The sequence below is a fragment of the Acanthisitta chloris genome, unplaced genomic scaffold (genome assembly GCF_000695815.1).
Source record: "Acanthisitta chloris isolate BGI_N310 unplaced genomic scaffold, ASM69581v1 scaffold15469, whole genome shotgun sequence".
Taxonomy (NCBI): domain Eukaryota; kingdom Metazoa; phylum Chordata; class Aves; order Passeriformes; family Acanthisittidae; genus Acanthisitta; species Acanthisitta chloris.
In genome coordinates this window covers 731-21,341 of record NW_008693199.1, presented here as the reverse complement: position 1 = coordinate 21,341, position 20,611 = coordinate 731, and the positions used below count along the sequence as shown (strand labels likewise).

The following is a 20,611-nucleotide window of genomic DNA, read 5'->3' as shown; positions in this document are numbered from 1 at the left end:
CTTGGGACAAGGTGGGGTGCACAGCTGTGGGAGCTGGGCTCACCCTCTGTGGTTCCCAGCTCCTGGTGGGATGTGCTGACACTACGACTGCTGTCCTGCTGATGCTGCTGTCCTGCTGATGCTGAGTGCTGAGCAAATGGAGCAAAGGGATCCTCTGGCCCAGGGCCTGGGAACAACACTCTGCACACTGACAAGGACATACTGCAGGGATTTCTGTGTGCTGGCCTGGACACAGCTGCCAGGGATGGGTTGCAGGAAGGAGGGCTGCATGAGAGCTGTTTGGAACATGCATGCCACCCTGTGTAGCTGGAGTCCCAAGCCCAGCATGGACCATGTGGATCTCTGGCTTTGCAGCCAGGACTCTGCTCCAGCATGGTGCAGGGGAATTGTCTCCAGTCAGGGTGTGAGTGGCTGGAGGATGTGTGTGGGCAAGAGGATGAGTAGGAAGCAGGCAAGGCTTTCCTTCCCATGTGTTCTTGCTAATGAAAACCAGGAGTTGTACAACCTTGGAGTGCAGCAGTGCCTTGTGAAAATGGAGTGACAGAGCTGTCTGGGTGTCCTCTGGGAAGCACAGCCCTTTTACTGGGATTCCCTGGGAAGATGGATGATGGTGGCAAGGGCCATGTTAGGTTTGGACTTTGTTCAAAGTGAGTGTGTAGTGTATGCAGCAGCTCAGACTTCCCACCTCTCTGCCCTAAGTTGTTTGGGTTTTTATTAAGGACAGTGCAGGGCAGGAGGTCTCCTGCCAACCAAATTCTTGTTTGAACAGGATGTTTGACTGTGCAGTGCTGCTGTGAGGTTGTATTTGCCCTCCCAAGGGGCTGATGTGATGGCGTATCCCAATGGCAAAGGCATCCTTCCTCCAAGCTGGATGCAATAACTCATGCTCTGTCCTGTTTTCTGGTGCTCACAGAGGCCCTGGCTGATCTTCATCAAGGCCCTTCAGGTGTTTGCCTCAGTTTTCCTAGAGGCTTACCTGTCCTCATGATGGGCCTGTGTTTGCAGCTGGGGCATGACTCTTCTGGAGTAAAATGAGGTTGCATTTAGCTGCTGAAGTTCTCTTCCCCTTCCTGAGTCTATTCCTGTCTCTCACTTGCAGTCTCAAACCATGAACTACGTGGGGCAGCTGGCTGAAACTGTCTTTGTCACGGTGAAGGAGCTGTACCGGGGCCTCAACCCTGCCACCCTGACAGGCTGCATCGATGTGGTTGTGGTGAGGCAGCCTGATAACTCCTTCCAGTGCTCCCCATTTCACGTGCGCTTCGGGAAGTTGGGAGTGCTGCGCTCCAAGGAGAAGGTGGTAAGTGGCACCTGCCCTGAGGCTATGCTTCCTTCCTGGTGTGGCTGGGTCACTGTCAGCCCCCCAACCTGTCCCCTCTCTGGGGACATGCCCCTGTGCTCCAAGGGATGAGTGGGTTTGGAAGGACATTCTGCTTCTGCCCCTGCTAGGTTGACATTGAAATCAATGGGGAGCCTGTGGATCTGCACATGAAGCTGGGAGACAATGGAGAGGCCTTCTTTGTCCAGGAGTCAGAGGAGAATGAGGTTGGTGAGGAAGAGGTGCTGTAGGTCTGTGTGCCACTGTGACTACCTGGAAGTGCAGGGTTGAGGTGGAATGACCAGGTCTGGAATGCTGCTCTTCCCCAGAGTGACTCCTCTCTGATGTTTTCCATGTCTGGAAAGGTTCCTACTCAAAGGACTTTGCAACCAGTGTGGAGAATCTGGGCAGTGGAGCACCCTGAGGGAGTATTAGTCCAAATATCTGCATCCCAGACTGGTCTCCATCAATGGGCATGGCTGCTGGCCAGCTGGGCAGATATCTTGGAGCTTGGCCTCTTGAGGCATCCTGGGACAGGGATGAGAGTGAGACAGATGCTGTGGCAGGCAGTCCACTCCACTGGGAAGTGGGATGAGACTAGTTGTGGCTTCCAGAAATCTTGGCAGCTCTTCTCACAGGCTGTCTTGTGGTTGCTGCTAGCTTGGGCTGGGTTTGGGAGCAGGACAGGGCTCTAGAGCCGAAACCCATTTGCAGCCTTTGCAATTCTGGTCTTGTGGTGCCATCTCCTGCCTGTCTCTTCTTGCCTGCATTAAAGAGGTCTTCAGCTTGTGGCTGGATTGCCCTACTGTTCTTTCATTCACATGTTGTATGTACAAACCCTTTCCTTTTAGGCCAGGCCACAAAACCACCCCTGAGCTTAGGGCTCAGTGATGTTGGTTGTGTTGGTAGAGTACGTTCCATAGGAGAGAGCAACGAGCTGCTGGGCTGGAAAGGAGAGTGCTGGAGGGAGCTGATGGGCTCTTCCCCATCCCTGTTGCAGGGTAGCATCCCCTCCCACCTCTGCACATCCCCCATCCCCAAGGAGCAGAGCCCAGAGGAAGCTGCTCAGCCCTCCCATGGGCAGGAGGCTACCAGTGCTGAAATAACCCTGCGCAAGAGGAGGCGACGCAGGAGAAAGCCCAAGAGGAAGGAGGTGTCAGACTCTGAGTCAGAAAGCTGTGAGAAGATGAAAAGTGAGATGTCCATGGAGGAACTATGCAAGCTGCCAGCCCCAAGGTGATATGGGCAGGGTGATGTGGTGGGTCAAGCCTGTGGGGTCACATGGTGATGCCCAGCAGTACTGAAACAGTGAGAAGATGTTTCCAAGCTAAGCCCAGCCTGCTGTGGAGTAGCAAGCCAGTGGAAATGGTGAAGCTGAGTATTGCCAGCTTTCTGGAGAGGAGGCTACTGCTTGAGAGTAGTACAACTGACCTGTTTCCCTCTTTGCAGCAATGCAGTGTGTTTATCCCTCGCTGATCTCCCTGATGAAGAAGCCAGGTCATTGCAGACCCCAGAAATGTACCCGTACTCCGATGGGGAGTTGGCCTCTGCAGACAGGTAATGGGCAGAGCCAAGATGTTCTGCTCAGCTTTGGTGAGAGCAGGGGGATGTGCCTTGTGACTGGGAAGGTGGTATGGAAGGGTGGAGGATTTTCCTGGTCTGATATGGTGTGGCTGGGGGGAAAGCTCAGAGGCCACAAGGGATGCTTGTGACCATGGTCACAGATGCAAGAGACCTGCATGCACAGAGGTCTCTGCTGCTGAGCTGCTCTGGACAACCACTGGCACAGCACTTTGCTTCCTTGGTCCTCAGCTTCCATAGGTCTTGCTCCTTTGTAAGTGACAGCCTTATTGGGCAAACCAGCCTTTCAGGATGCATGGCCCTATATGTCCTTGTGCTGAGAGGAAAACATGGGGCTGGAGTGTAGGTGAGGTCCCACATCACCTTCTCTTGTTGCAGTCTCACAGTGAACCATCCATCTTCTCCCAGAAGTGACTCTGAACTGGAGATCAGACCACAGGAGAATTTTGCTTTAGGGGCTGAATCCCACGTGCAGTGGATCTGGGGAAGGCTCCCTCAGGTGAGTCCCTGCTCTTAACTAGCAGCTCCTGGGAATGGGTGTCTGAAAGACCCACAGAAAGCACAGGAGGCTGTGGCCTGGCAGCCTTAGGGGAGTTGTTCTCTTCTTCCTGATGCTTTGGGCAATTTCTCATCCTTCCAACCTGTTCTTCTGCTTTCCTTGAGGTGAACAAAATGGAACAAGTTGAACCAACCAAGGCCACCAAGACCATTGTTACTTCAGCAACCACCATCTCTGCGACACTGGTCCCAGTGGATGAGGCAACCTCTCTTGTAGCCACCTCTGAAAGTCTGGGAGGGGATCCAAGCCCAGCAGGACCTCAGGGCATATCCTGTTCCTCAGCTATATCTGTTATTGAGCCAACACTTGCACCCCAGGATGAGAAAGGCATTCCCAAGTTGAAGGACATCCCGAGTGCTGTGGGGGCAAAGAGCTTGTTGGGGACTTCCTCAGTCTCACAAGAGAAACAGGAGAGAGAGAGGAGTGTTGTGCCAGAGGTTCAGGCAAGTGTGGAGCCCTTTGAGGAAGCCACTGCTCTGAGGCAGGCAGGCTCAGAAGGCCCTGAGTCTCAGCTGGAGAGGCAGAGGAGGCAAGGTGAGAGGGTGACTGATGCTGCTGGAAGTGGTGTTTGACCCTTCAGATGTGTCTGACTCTGAGGGCCTGGGTTGTTCACTCAGTGTAACTCCTTTGTGACTGCCCTGGGTACTCCCAGTGTGGCGTGTTTGCTTTGCTCTCTGAGTGCTACCAGCTCTTTCACTTTGAAGAGACATCCCTCAGATTTCTACCCTTCAGTGACCACTTAGCTCCCAGGAAGGCTTTCTTGCCTTATGCTCCCTGAAGTCCATCCTTGGACGTCTCTGCTTTTCCACGCTTAGAGGATTTCTCAGCAGTACAGACCATACCTTAACTTGAAGTGTCTGGCAGCACGTGGTCTGGCTTGTGTCTTTGTCCTGAGCACACCAAGTTGGGAGGAAGATCACAGAGAAGCATTTATGTGTACCCATTGACAGTTTATTTAAGGATCACACCGGTGCAGGTGTCTTGAGACACTTATGTTGCTGTTGACTTATGACAGCTTTTCAAGTAGGAAAATGGATGTCCTGTTTGTATGATACATGGATAGGATGGAGGAAAATGCTGTTAGGTTTCTTGATAGATGCTGGGGTGGTTGGAAAGGTGATTCAGCTAAGCTCTCTCTCTCTCTTTTCTCTGTGCATTGAGGATCCATGAAAAGAAGTCCTCACTTGGGTCCCAGTGATGTTTACCTGGAAGACCTCTCCAACCTGGATGAAGAGCAGGTGGCTCTGTATTTCCCCAGGAGGTATGAATTTCCCCAGCTGGCCAAGCTCAGACCTTCTTGAGCCATTCCCTTGGTGCAAAGGATGGAGGTATGTCTAAAACCATTGCCTGATGTCATCACTGTTTCTTCTCTTGCTCATAGTGACACAGAGCAGAGTTCAAGGCCTGTGACAGACCCCAGCAGCCCTGTGTCTGTCCAGCTGCCATCCAACTTGCCTGCTGACAGCCCCACAGACTCCGACTCGGTCTCACTGCCCACAGTTGCCCTGTCCCTGTGTGGGGGCCTGGGGGACAGCAGGCAGATCTCTCACGGTAGGTGGGAGGGAAAGGGGAACCTGCAGCCCTGAAATCCATTATATACACCAGTGGCATGACACAGCCTCTGTCCCACCAGAGAAGTTCATGGAGTGCATGGTCTCCTACCAGCAGTTTGCTGAGAATCCAGGGCTCATCTATGACCCGAACCTGGTGATACTAATCAACAAGAAGTGAGTGGCCTGTTCTTCCTGCTGCTTCATCCCACAGTGGCCAGTGTGGCCACTTTGTCCCTATGGAGACCCTCCTGTAGGAATGTGACTCCATTGCAGAGCATGATTGTACTGCACTAGTTGTGGGAGGGGACCTGGCCGTGCTGTAGGATGGTAATCTGTAAAAAGCCCTCGCTCCGGGATTGGTGATGTGCCCATCCCTCTTCTTCCAGGTATTACAACTGGGCAGTGGCTGCTCCCATGGTCCTGTCCCTGCAGGCTTTCCAAAGGAACATTCCTGAGGTCAGTGGTACAACACACTTATGGCCATGATTTTCAGCAAGGCCTGAGAATCCTGGGCTGAGCCTCCCTGGGCTGAGGACTGACTTCATCCAATGTTCTTCCTTGTTCACAGAGTATCATAAACCAACTGGTGAAGGAGAAGATGCCCAAGACAGACAGAAGGTGGTGGTTTTCCTGGAGGAGGAGAGAATTCCCAGCAGAGGAGGTGTGTTTGAGTAATGGCTGTGACAATTATGTCCTCAGGCATTGTTCTGGTAACTGGCAGGGGTGGGAGTAAGAGACCAGAATGTCCTGGGCATGGCCTGAGATGCTGAGTATGAGGATATCCAGGACCTAGCAAGGTGACTTCTGAAGGTTGCTGCTGTCTCCTTGGGTCTGCTAGTACCTGAGCAGCAGAACAATACCTGGTATTGCAGTAACATGGACTTTATAATGGTGAGACCTCCAGCCATGTGACCCTCATTCCAGGTCTCCAGGCACCACGTGTGCCTGATGGTCTCCCTGCCCCACCACAGCACCAGGCTGTGCTTCTTCCACAGGCAGTGTCCTCACAAAGGCAGGGGGAGCATTGCTGCCTCTCTTTTGGTATTGCTGCTTCAAATGGAAGAAAAGCAAAGCAGCCCCTGCTCCTGCCCTGCTCAACAATAACTAAAACATCTCTGTTATCAACACTGTTCAGCACAAATCCAGAACACAGCCCCATACTAGCCACTGTGAAGAAAATTAACTCTACCCCAGCCCAAACCAGCACACTCCTTTCTGCCTGCAGCAGCAGTTGAGGCCAAGGAAAGCCAGCGTGGGGACACCGCAGCCTGACTCTGCTCAACAGAGGTGAGTGCCTCTCTCCCAGGTCACCTTCAGGAGTCTGCATGCTCCTGATCTCTTCTCCTCCTATGTGACCAGTAATTTCCAAGTTTACCTAATGTAAAAGGGCAGAAAGCTCTGTTAAGACTCTGGCTGACCCTGGTCCAGCCAAGCTCCTCCATGGATGCTTTGTGATGAGTGGGTTGTCCTGAGTCCCCTCCAGATCTCTTCTGATGTTCATGGGGAAAGCTGTGGTCTGCAAAGTAAAGCCAAAATGTTCTTCCCTTTGTGCAGGCAGGAGGAAGAGGTGTCATCCAGTGATGATGAGCCCCTGCACCCTGGGGACATGTTGGCAATGGAGACTCCTGCTCAGAAACCTCTGCCAACCTACAAGAAATCCCTGCGGCTCTCCTCTGAACAAATTGTATGTACTTTACTCCTCCACCTTCACTGCCTCTGTATGAAACCCTTAAAAAGGGATTTTTCTTCTCCTGACCTCATGTTTTTATAGGGCATCCAGGTATTCTGCTCTGGGTGGTCACCCTTTGGGGGCTTGGGGTCTCTAGCCTGGCTGGGTGGCAGTCTGGCCTCTGGCAAGCCTTAGACTGGTGTGAATTGCTGCTGCTGTAATACATTTTGCTGTCCCTCTGCCACAGGAAAGGTTGAACCTGCAGGATGGCCCCAATGAAGTGGCATTCAGTGTGACAACACAGTACCAGGGCACGTGCCGCTGTGAGGCCACCATCTACCTATGGAACTGGGATGACAAGGTGGTCATCTCAGACATTGATGGCACCATCACCAGGTAAAAGGCCTTTCTTCCACTCCAAAATCCCTGTTTTCCCCCATTAGGAGAAGTGTCTGTTAAAGGCTTTTGCATAAGCAGACAGGACCACAAACCCCATTGTGGTGTGGATGGGTACCCACCAGGGTGAATCACACTAACCCAGTGTCCTTTCCTTCTAGGTCAGATGCTCTTGGACATATCTTGCCACATCTGGGAAAAGACTGGACTCATCGTGGGATTGTTAAACTCTTCCACAAAATTCACCTGTAGGTATTGGATCAATTGAGGCCAGGGGGAAGTGGGAAGCTGAAGGAGAAGAGACTGAGTGGGAGTCAGTTTGAGGGCTCTTTACTTGCTGATGATGGCCAGGATTGCCTCATTATTGGCTGTCAGTGATGGATGATGCTTGTTGTATTGGCTACATGATGCTGGGGGGTGAGAGCCGGGGGTCCCCTGGGACCAGTTTCTGGCATTGCCTTCCCTGGAAAAGGAGTGTGTGTCGGTGAAGGCTTTGCTGGGGAGATGTAGCTGAGCACCGAAGCAGATGAGACCACCCAAGGTCACACCCGAGAGTGGTGGCATGGGGGTCCCAGCACTGCCAGCCCCTGGGGCAGTGCTGATGCCTCTCTGAGTGCCCAGCGATCTCTTCCTAAAGCCCAGGGGACCGACCCCCGAGGGGTGACATTAGCACTGGGTCCCTGCGGAGCCACCAGCTCGGTCCCTGGCCCCTGTGGCCACTGAGAGGCACTGTGGGCCCGTGGATGGCTTGTTCTGGCCCCAGGAGGGATGGGGGCTCCCGCTCCCGGGGACTGCAGGGACGGGACCAGCACCTCGACTGCCTCCGGCCACCCTGGTACCACCTCTGCAGAGCCGCCCCCTGCCCTGCGAGGGCTGGGTACAGCCCCCCACGGTCGGCTGGTGACAGCCCCTCACAGGCAGCCCCGGGGGATGGAGATGCTCCTGGGGTCTGTGAAGGCTGGGTACAGCCCCTCACAGGCAGCCCCGGGGGATGGAGATGCTGCCCAGGGGTCTGTGAAGGCTGGGTACAGCCCCGCACAGGCAGCCCAGTGGGATGGAGATGCTGCCTGGGGTTCCCAGCTGGGTGCATGGGTACTGAGCAGCAATGGGTGCTGTGCAGCTGGGTGGGAATGTGGCTGCTGGGAGGGTGGTGCAGGAGCCCCAGGGTGAGGGAGATGAGTACTGGACTTAGCCCGGGTCGCTGGGGAAGAGGGTCACACTGTTGGTGAACCAACCACCTTGTTTTCTGAAAGGGTGAACAGGTTTGGGCTTAGGTCAGGTACCTGACTGCCTCCTCTTCCTGCTCAGAGCAGGAGAATGCCTTGCCCGGGTCACAGCTCTGAGGGGTTTTCTGTGTTCTCTCTAGGAATGGCTACAAGTTTCTCTACTGCTCAGCCAGGGCAATCGGCATGGCCCACATCACCAAAAGCTACCTCAAATGGGTCACTGAGCAAGGCTGTGCCCTCCCCAGGGGCCCCATCCTGCTTGCCCCCAGCAGCCTCTACTCTGCCTTCCACAGGTACTGTGTCCTCTCCTGTACCTCCCATGTACCTGGAGGCAGTACCTCCTTCCCCAGCTCAACACTGAAGGATGTCACAGCCTTAAATTGTTCTGCCCTCCTTGGTGCATGATGAGTCTTATTGCAGGTAGCATGGGAGCTGCCTGTTCCCTGAGGAGAAGCTCCTCATGCACAAAAAACTCTGGTCCTTCAAATCACTTCCCTGAGCCCCAGACAGCCTGGCTGTCTGCAGTTCTGGCCACCTGATGCCACTCTGACCTCTGCTCTGTGCATGTGTCTTGTGCTGCAGGGAGGTGATTGAGAAGAAGCCAGAGGTATTCAAGGTGGCTTGCTTGACGGACATCCAAAACCTGTTTGCCATGAATCACCCTTTCTATGCGGCCTTTGGGAACAGGACCAATGTGAGTGGGTCTCCAGGGGTGGAGGGAGGGCTCAGGATGGGTGGTGGTGCCTTCCTGCAGCTCTCATGATCTGCTGACCTTCCTTGAGCAGGATGTCTATGCTTACAAGCAAGTGGGGCTGCCAGAGAGCCACATATTCACTGTCAACCCCAAGGGAGAGCTGATCCAGGAGCTCATGAAGAGCCACAAGTCAACGTAAGCAATGTGCTTATTCCTCAGCACCTTTGGGTTAACCTGACTTTAACCCAGAGAAGCATCTCATGGGGTAGAAAAGCAAACAACTGCCCAATGACCCCAATACAACTTCTCTCTTAACCCCACAGGTATGAGCGGCTGTCAGAGCTGGTGGAGCTTGTCTTCCCTCCCCTGGGACAGAGTGGGAGCATTGCTCTGGTGTGCCCAGAGTACAGCCACTTTGCCCACTGGAGACCTCCACTGCCTGTTGTTGACTTAGATGCCTTCTCCTAACCCTGTTCCCTGTGGAGACCTGACCCAGGGCTCTCCTGTGTGTTCTTTGCGAGGACTGAATGCTCCAGATGCACCTCCTCCTCCTCCGTTTGCTGCTCAGGCATTTTGCACTTGAGGTGCAGTTGATCTGTGGTCATGACCTGTGCTAGAAACAACACCCCTTTCCAGACAGTCAAAGGGTGTAAGAAGAAGCTCTGACTCTACAAAAACTCCAGTTACTAAACTAAAATCCCTGTAAGCAGAGTCTCTTCTAATGTTCATGACCCCTCTAAAGCCTGGCTCTTTTTTAAAGGTGGGGCTGGGTCACTCTTTTATTTATTGATGAGCTTCTGGCCTAGCTATTGTTACCTGCAGCAGAGCAAATCCAGGTATCTGGTTTGCTAGCTGATGGAGTGAAACTGCCCACCAACTCGCTAAGGTGGATGGAAGATGTTGGGTCTTTAAGTGTTCTTCACTAATAGCAATAATAAATAGTGCCTTAATCCAGGCTGCCTCTTGTCTGCTGTAGCCTTGTCCATAGGAGTGGGAACCAGGCTCCAGGTCATTTTAAAATGTGGTTGGGTTTATTCTGCTGAAGCATCCTGACAAAGGGGTCCTGGTGGAGATGGGACCAGCTTCCAGAAAAAGGCTAAGATAGAAAAATTGATTTAATACAGGAGACAAATCCTGGCTTTATATGTGTGCACTCCTTCCTCCAGTCTGGCATCCACCTTCTCCTTCCCTGACTGCTGTGAGTGTAAATCATCTCCTAGTCTGCCATTTCTGGAAGCCACACAAGTCATTTTGATCCTGGAAACCTCAGCAAGAAATACTTTATTTTTTTTCCTTTCCAGTACAAATACTTTTTCGGCTTTTAAAATCTGAACAAATGTACAAGGTTTTAAAAACAATAGAACACAGCCTTTTAAAGGGATCAGTTACCAACTGCCTCGGAAAGCTGCCCATGCAAGGACAACCCCATGGCCACCATTTCTTCCCTCTGCAAGCAATAAAAAAAAAATGCCCAGTTTTGTACAAAGTTCCTTTCACTTTTTAAACATGAATAGCTGAGAACTGAAATACAAACTGTCCATAGCTTCAAGTGACTAGTCAGGAATAGTCCAAACATAGCACCATTTTCTGGAAGGTCAGACGTCTTCCTTGTCCTAGTTTTGTTATGGCCAGTCCTGGCTCCCTCTGTACTGGGGGAAGCTGTTCCTGTTCAGGCACTCTAACCCAGACCTGGCTGGGGAAGGGGGAGCCTGGCCCTTGGCTTGGTTTTCTCTTTGGTTGCTGCAGCCCTTTTTCTCCCAGGTGTGAGGGGATGGGAAGGGGGCTGAGGCAGGATGCTCCTGTGGGGTGAGGGCTTCCCTGGCCCATCACAAAGTACTGAAGACTTCTTTCTTGGGCTGGGGAAAAAAATAAAGTAGATTTTGTTGTCTAAGAGCAAATTTTGCAGGATGCCCAACAGCAGCTGGAGAAGTGTCTCAGCAGCTGCAGCGTAGCTCCAAATCAGCTAAGCCCAGAGCAGTGAGAGTGGATTCTGGTGCTGTGATCATCTGGTGGGGCTGGGGGACTGGTGGGGGGGCCAGGTCCCTGCTCCCACAGCTGATGGCCCATGCTCCTCTGGCAGGGAAATGAACTTAAACTGCATTGGGGAACATCATGTGGCCAACTGGATCCCTGTGGTCCTCCCCAGCCTGGAAGCATGTTTCAGGGAGCTCACCCAGTTTTTATGGAGGAGAAAAGGTGCACAGATGCACCTCTACCGGGAGCTACTGCTGCTTTGTGCTGGTTGGAGCACAGAGCTTCTCCTTCATGCAGTCAGGGGGGGATCAGGGAGGGAATTGTAGTGAAGAAGAGCAGGGACAGCCTGGTGAGGGTCATGGGCACCAGGTAGGAGCTGAAGTCTGGCTGGTGTGGAAGGGTCTGTGAGCTGCAACGCTGAGCTATTAGAGAAATATGTTCCTCTGCTATAAAGTGCCAGAGCTGCTTGGATCGAGGCTCTTTAATTTCCTCTTCATCCTAGTAATGAATACCCTGTTGGCTGATCAGCCGAGGACACCCTTGGTGGGTTTCTGGGAAGAGGCAGGTTCTGTGTGCGACAGCTCCATAGGACAAGGCTGGAGCTGCTCAGGAACATGTACAACCTCCTCTTGCAGCCTGCCTGTTCATGGGAAACCATAGTCAAGCTGGGTAAATCACTCAGCATTTTCGTTCCCAGGCTGAGCTGAGGAGAGGTCTCCAGAGGTCTTCTCAAAGGTGCCCTGCCTTGCCCCACATCGGTGTGGGTCCCAGGGCCCAGAGGAATGTGAGGAGGATGCAAGCTCCTGCTCCCACACTGCTGCACTCGCACCCTGGAGCAGCTGGAACTCTCCGGCCCTGGGTCGAGATGAGGGGAAACCACATTCACAGTTTAAGCAATAAAACAGGAGAGAACCAGAGCTGGCGGACAGGACTGTTCTTTGCCCAGCCTGGTCTCTGCAGAGACCTACTGACACATGTCTCCTTGGAGAAGACACATGTTTTCCATAACCCATCGTGTCAGTCCCAGGTGTAACCACAGAGCAACGTGGGATTGCAAAGCACAGCAGCTCTGGGGACTGTGGGGCTCTCCCCAGACACTGCTGCTGCAGGTTTTAGCTGCTCAGTGTGGCTCTTTGGAATATGGCAAGAGACATGGGGACAGCAGGAGGAAACTCTGCAAATCAGATGAGCACCATGACAGTGGATTGTTCAAAAATATACATACAGCACCACACACACACACACACACATATATATGCATATATGTGTTTTCCTAATGCATACCCTCATAGGCTCCATAAGGCATGTGCATCTGCATGGAGGAGGGAGCAGTATAAATGGATTTACCATACACAAGGAGGGCTGCCGTCTCGGAGAGGGGAAGCCAGTTCCCAGGGGGACGTGTGAATACGTGTGTTCTTTGAAATCAGCAATTCCTGTGGTAAGTTTTGTTCCCTGTAAGGAGCCCTGGCTCTGCTCAGTCCCTGGATTAAGATGCAGGTGGTCTTTAGGTCAGAAAAGCTATTCCTCAGCTGATAACTACGGGGGTTTATTCTTCAAGAAGTGATAAATCCACAAAAAAATAAAATAAAAAGCCAACAACATTCCCGCCTCCAGCTTCCTTCTGAATTGTCCTTCTGGGGTCATCAGCCCAGGAGCCAAAGCAACACCCCCGGCCAGGAGGCAGTGACACTGCTGCACCAGGGTCGGGACAGCTGCCGAGCATTGGGAGGGGAGTACCAGCACGGCAGTTATGGAAAAGTGGGGCCAACAAGTTTAAGGAAAAAAAGTAGCAGCTTTTCATTAAAAAAAATTATCCCAAGAACTGTTGTCACATTGGAGTGAGTCTGTGTGATATAAGTTAATCCTGTCCTTCATGGGGGGAGAAGACAATGCACATGGCAGTGTGGCTAATGCTGCCTCTCCTCTGCCTTCTCTTCCAAGTGCCCAACCTGTTCCGCCAGCTCAGAGATCTTGGCTTGGCAGTCAAGCAGGTTGTCCTTCAGTCCTGTTATTTCCTGAGAGTGGGCAGCCAGGGTCCCGTTCATGTGGTCCATGTAGTCCCACAGACTGCCCGTGTGTTTCTCCAGTTCCTCCCTGATGTCGTCCAGGCTCCCTGTGATGGCACCCAGCCTGCCACAGGCACTCTCCACCCGCGCCACCCGCTCGTCGAAGTGAGAGATCTCCTGCTGCAGGTCATGGGCCACGTTCTTGCAGGAGCTCAGGTCACTGACAATCCTGGCTTTGAGTCGCTCCAGGTCTCCCTTGAGGTTCAGAACACGTCGGTTGCTGAAGAAGAGTTGGGAGCCTTGGTCGCTGACTTTCTCCTGGATGGAGTGGACCTCGTCCTCAATCTTCCGCTCGTGCTCATCCAGCGAGGAGTTGACATGTGTCACAGTGTCCGAGTACTGGGAGACAGAGTCCTTGAGCCCCGTCAGAGACTTGCTCACGGTGTTCAGGTTGATCTTTAGCAAGGTGATCTCCCCTTGCAAAGCCCCTGATGCTTCCTCCTCGATTCGCCGCTGAATCTCCAGGATGGTGGCATTCAGCTTGCGCAGGAGGTCGTAATTGCTGTCCATACGGAGAAGCAGGTCCTGGTTTTTGTTCTGGCAGTCTTCAATCTCTGTCCGGAAGGTCTCCACATCTTTGGAGGCAGAGGTACATCCCAGGGAACAAGTGCTCTCCAGTGTGACAAGGCGACTCTGTAACACCTCCAGTGTCTCATCTGTTCGTTTCCTCATGCTGGCGAGCTCCCCTTCCAGCACAGGCACCACTGCTCCATCCATTCCCGTGGGAGAACTGGAATTGTTCAGCTCCCCCACAATGGTCATGAACCTGTCCTCCAGGGTTTGCACTTTGTCTTCAAAGGCAGTCCTCATGCCATCCACCTCTGCCACCACTGTGCCTCTCATGCTGTCCTCTATACCAGAGCAGCAGTTCCCTGTTTCCCTCTCTGTAGCATTGAGCCTGGCTTCCAGGTCCTCAAAGCGTCCCTCAAAGAGATTCCCCAGGGTGACAGTGGAGATTTCTCCATCCAACCGTGAGTGCAAGTTCTTCTGGGACTCAGAGATGCTGTGAAGGCCTTTCTCAAGGATGTTCATGCGATCGGTGAGGTAGTCCAGGTTGCTGCAGCAGCTTTCCACCACTGTCAGCCCTTGGATCTGGGTCTCCAGCTGGGAGATCTCTTTCTTGATCTCCAGCTCCTTCCCATCCAGCGTCTGTTGCAGCCGCAGGTTGGCAGCTTTCTCCTCCTCACACTGCTGCCGCACCTCTTGGATCCGAAAATCGCACGTGGTCTGGATCTTCCCCAGCTTCTTCTCAAAGCCATCAAGCAGCTCTCCACGCAGGTTGCTCAGCCTCGTGTCCACGTACTCCTCCAGCAGGTCGATGGAGGTGAGGGGTGAGGGCCGGGCTGACTCCAGCAGATGCTTGATCTGCCCATCGTGATCCAGGACCATGCCCTGAACCTCATGCAGCAGATCTGCCTTGGTTTTCAGCACGTCGCTCACCTCCGTCACTTTGGTCAGGATCTCCCCCACAGGAGGGTACGTGGCGATGTCGGCTTTGTCTGCCACATCCACCAGGCCATCAGGAATGATGCCAAAGCCCACTGTGGAGTCAGGTGTGCCTGGGCTGTTCATCAGGGAGCCAATCATCTTGGTCGTGTCCTCCTGGATGGCCAACCGCAGGCGATCCCCCAGCCCACTCACCATGGTGTGCAGGCTGTCGTAGGACTGTGAGAGACGCCTCACCTCCTCCTCCAGCCGATCCAGGCGGTCCCCGAAGAGGCCAGGCAGCTTCCTGCCTGCATGGGGTAAGAAACAGAGAGCACAGTAAGGTCTGGTGCTCCTTTAACTTTCCTCCTTGCCTATCTTCAAGTCCTTTTTCATAATAACTAATTAGCTCCTGCCTCCTCTTACTGCCATTTCAGCAAAATCTCAGCCCACCCTCCTTCTACATCTATTCTTAAGCTGATCAGGAAACTCTCTTTTTTCTTAGGATCCAGCCCTCTGCTCCCAAGACCAACAGCAGGTGATGAGAACAGCCCAGAGGAGCTTCATCTTGAGATACACACGATTAACCCCATAATTAATGGACAAATGCTTTAAAGCAATGAGGAAAGGCAATTTTGAAAGTACACATTTTGAAAGCAATGAGATTAAAAAAGCAAGTGGTCCTCAGAGCAATCAAATGTCAGATCTGATAGAAAGCACATCACCCATTGAATTAGTGTCAAATTTATGCCCTGTGCTGGAACAGAAAGAACCAGGAGGTCTGAGCACGTGCCAGTGATGTGGTGACCTGGGGATGTGAAGCAGGAGTGAGCTCTCACCATACTGATTCTTCTTTGGTCCTGGAAACAGGTCAGGGTGGCTTTTTGGATAGGGAGGAAGTCTGGGCATGGGAAACATCTTTTGCCCGGGAGGCATTTTAGGGCTGGGATGCTGGGGCAGAAGGCCGGGCTGGTCGGTCGGGCTGTCGTGGCACCCTTCTCCCATGAAGCCTGGGCAGCACCTCCAGGACAGCTCAGTCACTGTCTTGAATCCAATCTTGTATTTGGGTCTGAAGAAGGTGCGGTACCTTTCCAGGAGAGGGAGGGGAGAGAGAAGACAGCTTAGGAAAGCAACATCAAGCAATAGAGCAGAGCCAAGTCACAGGTCCTGTTGGGTGTGGGAGATGCAGGCACATGGAAAAGCCAAGCTGAGACCTTTATGATGCACCTGCAGACCATGACCCACCTCCTCCAAGAGCTCTTGCTGCACCATAGCTTAGTATAGCATTACAGTGTGGCTTTGCTGGAGTTGTTTCTAACCTGGGACACCCATTGTTAGCTTAGAACAGCAGCTGTAAGTGTACTGCTGTGGACCTTGGCCCAAGAGCTGACCACTGTGACAGATGTCACACTGTTTGGCAACTTTTGGCCCAGGAGAGAACAAGATGAATTATGGAAGTGATTTGGAATGATATGGAAGTCATGGAAACTCCTGCAAGCTCAGATCACTTCCAAGAGGGAAGTGGACAGCTTGTGGAACTGTTTTGCACTTTGAATGGTCCTACAGAATTTCCTAGTGGGGTAAAAATCCTCTTCTCAACTGTAATCCTCCATGAAGGTTGAAATACCTCTATGTGTGTGGAGGGCAACAGTTTGCTGGGAAGCCTATGGGGCTTGGCTGGTCTGTTGAGGGTCCCCAGAGCGATGCTAGGGGATGTACATGGAGGGATGGCTCCTTACAGTGCTTCCTGCCCCAGCTGAGATGTCCTGGGAGGTATTGTCATCGCCAGTTTGGGCACTACAACATCAATCCCCCTGTACCCAGCACACAAGGTGAGAGCTCACCTCCTTGCACAGTGGGACACCAACACCCTCCCTCTGGTCTGCCCTGTATGGGGTCCCAACAGCCCATTGGGGAGGATTCAGCTGCTCCCTGCTTCTCTGTGGCCCTTTCCTGTGAGGTGGCAGGGATGGGACAGGACTCCACCAGCATCCATGTCCCCTCACCAGCTGAGCTGAGCTGCACTGTGCTGAAGACAGTGCATTTCTCATCCCCTCTGAACATCAAAGCTTTGAACGTGCCTTTTAGAAATTTCCAATCTGAATTTATCAGGGCCTTAAAGCCCTGAAGTTTGCTGTTTTGCAACAACACACACAATCAGGTCCTTGTTCTCCTCCAGCACGTCCAGTGGAAGGTCTCAGAGGAGGCAGCACAGCCGTCTGTGCTGTAGAGGGGCTGTGTCAGGCATTCACACTTATCCCATTGCTCAGGGCAGCACACAGCGATGATTCCCTGTCATCCATGTCCCTGCCTGAATCCTCAGTGCCCCCAGACCAGGCTGCAGCCCCTGGCAATGCCACTTCCACACAACTTGCAGTGTGATACAGCCATCTCCATATGTGCTGCAGGGCAGAAGGACAAAGCAAACTCAAATCCTCTGTTCTCCGAGTCTCTTCAAAATTTCTCAACATCACCAATGTCCCAAAGGCAGTGACAGTGTCAGACCAAGTTCTTCTTCTTGGTATGCCTCTTCACAGATGCTGCTGAGTTTCTATGGTCTTTTCTTCTGTCATTGTGTGTAGAAACCTTCCTGGATGTACCACAAGAAGCTGCTGCTCCCAGCCACTGTCAGGGGATGAAGTAAGGATGAGGACTGCATCCAGAAGGCAGGGCACTGTGTCACCCCAGCCTCTGCAGAGGAGCTCAGAGCTCTTGGGCAGCTCCAACATCATCTCCTCCTGCTCCAGATGGCAGCAAGGGGAAGTATTACTTGCAGCTGCACAAACATTAGCTGATGGCCCCAGCACGTGGAAAAAACATGTTTCCCTCTTGTGCATGGATGCAGCATCCAAGGCTGTGCAGAAAGTTCAGCTGCCCTCAGAAAACACCCTGCTTTCACCCTGGTTTTGCTTGAAGGGCTGGAGGGGACAAGTAGAGGACACCATGGAGATGGGATAGGCTTTGGAGAACTCCTCCACAGGTACCAGAAGCTGCAGGATGTCCTGAAGTCCCTGAATACTGCTAAAACACTTGGAAAGAATAAGTCAGCAAGTGGGTCCAACAGCCTGTCTGTGATGGCAGAGGCTGCACCTGGGGCCCCTGGCACCACCGGCACAGAGGGAGTCCTGACCAGCTGCCACAGGACGGGTGCCAGGCTCTGACAAAATCCCCTCTCATCCCAGTTTTCCTCAGTGCTCAGCTCTGCTCCCCTCATCAGGTCTGAGAAGGATGCAGAAGAACAGCATTTCCACATGGAGCAGCATCCCCAGCCAGGGCTGTGGAGGATGGCAAAGCACAAAGCCCCAGTGTCAGCCCTGCACCACCAGCAGCTCCAGCTGTGGCACAGCAGGGTGTTTCCCCCTCCAGCACTGACGAGGTGGCAGGGAGCTTTGCAAATATTTTCCTGGGACAGGAAGCACTGGACCACCCCCAGCCACGGGCTTCATTTCCTCCTCCTCTCAGTCAGGTTCTCACTGAGCTGCCATCATTCTGCCAAACTGCAGGTCCGTGACAAAATGCTTCCGTGCACATATGCACGGGCATCTCCCCACTTCCCATGATTTCCTGATTTACTTCTGAATCACAGAATATCCTGAGTTGGAAGGGACCCACAAGGATCATTGAGTCCAATTCCTGAACAGCACACTCCCCCTCCCCCTCCCCCCCAAAAAAAAAATCACACCGTATGCTGAGAGTATTGTCCAAACACTTCTTGAACTCTGGCAGGCTTGATGTTTCCCTGGGGAGCCTGTTCCAGTGCCCAAACACCCTCTGGGTGAAAACCTTTACTGAATACCTACCTAAACCTCCCATGACACAGATTCTGAGGAGGGATAGAACTCCCTCCTGACAGATCCCATCTCACCACCTCTCAGCACCACAGCCCTGCCACCAACTGCCTTGTCCAGAAAAAGCCCTTCAGCCCCTTTCACTTCCTTCTGGAAAGTGGGGGGTCATGGTCAGAAAGGTGGCACAGGGTCTTGGGAGCCCCAGGAGAGCTGTGACCTGACACTGGGAGGGGAAGGGAGCTGTGCCCTGGTGTCCCCCATACTCACAGCACTTTTCCTGGGCACTTGGGTCCCCAGCTGCACTTGTGGTACTCAGCCTTGACGTAGCTCTCAGCCCCATCCTGCAGTGTGCACGTCACGTTGCGCTGCACCACGTAGGCACAGTAGCTCCTAGGGAGAAGCACAGAGAGACACCTTTACCCTCTGCCCCAGCAGACAGCAGCATCCCAGCTATTCTCCAGTCCCCAGGCAGGTCTGCCTGTCCTGACACTGTCACCAGTGCTGGGCTCACCCAAAGCCTCACTCCCAGAGCTGGACTGTGCTTGGCACAGCACGGACTGGGCAGCGAGACAGGCTGGGATGGCAAGCAGAACCCCACCAGCAGCAGCAGTTATGGGAATAGCATCCAAGAAATAGCTCCAGCAGTGGCTGGCAGGGTGATCTGTCCTTCTGCAGCTCCTGGAGTGCTGCCAGCTCAGGGGCCAGCCCAAAAGCCCTCAGCCCTTGCTGTGGGTAGTCACACTCTGACTGATGCTACAGTCAGCAGAGAGGAGATGCAGACCTGCTGCTCTACAGGGCTGCAGCACTGTGGGTCCTTCCACCATGGAGGCAGGGACAGAGACCAGGTTTGTGATGGAGGCTGGAAACCTCTTCAGATCTCTAGGACAGTTAGTACAAGGAGCAGAGCTTCTTCCTCCTGCCACCGTGCCTGCAGCTGGATGCCACAGGTAGCAGTCAGCTCCAGCCATGGGACCTCTCCTGAGCCAAGCAGCAAATCCAGGTGCTGAGGACAAGCTGACTGGGAGGAAGGCTCCATGGGAAGGATGTGTGAGTGCTGGTGGGACAGATGGAGAACAAGGCTGTTCCAGCTGAAGGCAGGGCTGCTGGCAGGAGCAGATGGACTTGGTCCGCAGGGGCAGAGACAGCAGGGATGTGTGGTGAGGCAGGGATTAAGGACAAGGGGACGTGGCAGACGGCAGAGCGAGAGGAGAGGAGGGCACAGGCACAGAGTGCAGAGCAGAGCCGAGGCGGAGGGTCAGCGGGACGGAGCAGATGGGCCAGCGCGAGCTGCAGGTGCAGGGAGGTGTTCAGTGAGGCGGGAGGACACGGCTCGCCCCATGTGAGCTGGGGGGCTTGGCATGGGTAGGGGGGGTACTTTGTCTTCACCTGTTTGCCATCAGTGCCTGTCCCTCCTTCATCGATCTGTCCCCACTCAGAGTGAGCCAGAGCCCTACTGCTCTGTCCCCAGAGGGTGACATGGGGAGAACTGCACACACCCACCCCTGAGCATACACACACACACACACACACACACACACAGAGGAACATGCTCACTCTCCCACACAGGAGACACCATAGTCCTCCTCCTCAAACTCTTCTGCTCCATCCTGACTGTCTCAGTCCCTTCTCTTGCCTCCACCTCCCAGAGCTGTCTCAATGTCACCTGGACCATCACCTTGCCAAGCGCGTGAGAGCTGGGCTGTGTCCCTGCAGCTCGATTCTGCGCTCAGCCCCGAGGCTGCTCTCCACAGGCCATGTGATGGGGATGCCAGGGGACTGTTTGCATCCCAGCCTGTGGCCAGGCAGTCAAGTGGCAGCGACCCAGCTCACACACGGAGAGCTGCCTCCCAGTGCCCCCATTCAGAGGCCCCGAGCAGGCTCCTCTGCCTCCAACAGCCCACATGGGGCAGGAACTCCCTCTGTGAAGCAGCAAGGTGCCAGCAGGCTCGTTCTGTCCCCAACACCCTCTCTCTGCTCCCTCCCAGCAGGCACCCCCTGATCCCACACTCCCCCGAGGAGCAGCTCCAGCACCTCTACCCCATGCCCTTGCCAAGAGCTGCTTTTGCTCCCCTGGGATGGACACACAACTCCCGACTGTGACTGGCATTTCCAGCATTACAGCCCTGAGCAGCTCTGCCCTGGCAAAGGGCTGCCAGGCTCAGAGCATGAGCAGAGACCTGTACTGCTCTCTGCTCCTCCAAAAGGGAGTCATTCATCCATGCACAGGGCCACAGGAGAGCAAAGGCCAGCCACTTCTTTTACTGGAGGGAAGGGAAATCATGTGTGCATGTGGAAATTTAGGATCACTGGCTATCCATAAATCCAGGACCTGCTTACAAACATGCTGCCAACCCCCTCT

General features: G+C 53.6%; 2 protein-coding genes across 2 annotated transcripts; one reads left to right on the top strand and one right to left on the bottom strand.

The window, feature by feature from the left end:
- The first annotated feature begins 1,108 nt into the window (after positions 1 to 1,108).
- LPIN3 (lipin 3) lies at positions 1,109 to 9,464 on the top strand. Its single transcript, XM_009082994.1, has 19 exons — positions 1,109 to 1,300; positions 1,450 to 1,545; positions 2,319 to 2,554; positions 2,768 to 2,875; positions 3,278 to 3,398; positions 3,776 to 3,992; positions 4,620 to 4,719; positions 4,840 to 5,009; positions 5,092 to 5,185; positions 5,398 to 5,467; positions 5,580 to 5,672; positions 6,237 to 6,298; positions 6,566 to 6,695; positions 6,928 to 7,076; positions 7,238 to 7,324; positions 8,443 to 8,595; positions 8,885 to 8,996; positions 9,088 to 9,191; positions 9,320 to 9,464. The coding sequence occupies exons 1-19, from the start codon at positions 1,109 to 1,111 to the stop codon at positions 9,462 to 9,464; spliced, it is 2,439 nt and encodes an 812-aa protein (XP_009081242.1).
- A 3,416-nt stretch (positions 9,465 to 12,880) lies between these two features.
- On the bottom strand, positions 12,881 to 18,642 carry EMILIN3 (elastin microfibril interfacer 3; the record flags this gene model as incomplete). The annotated part of the gene is made up of 3 exons (XM_009082992.1): positions 12,881 to 14,775; positions 15,304 to 15,551; positions 18,520 to 18,642. Coding segments are annotated over 3 exons (2,266 nt in total), but the record flags the coding sequence as incomplete, so codon positions are not given.
- Between the last annotated feature and the right edge of the window lie 1,969 nt (positions 18,643 to 20,611).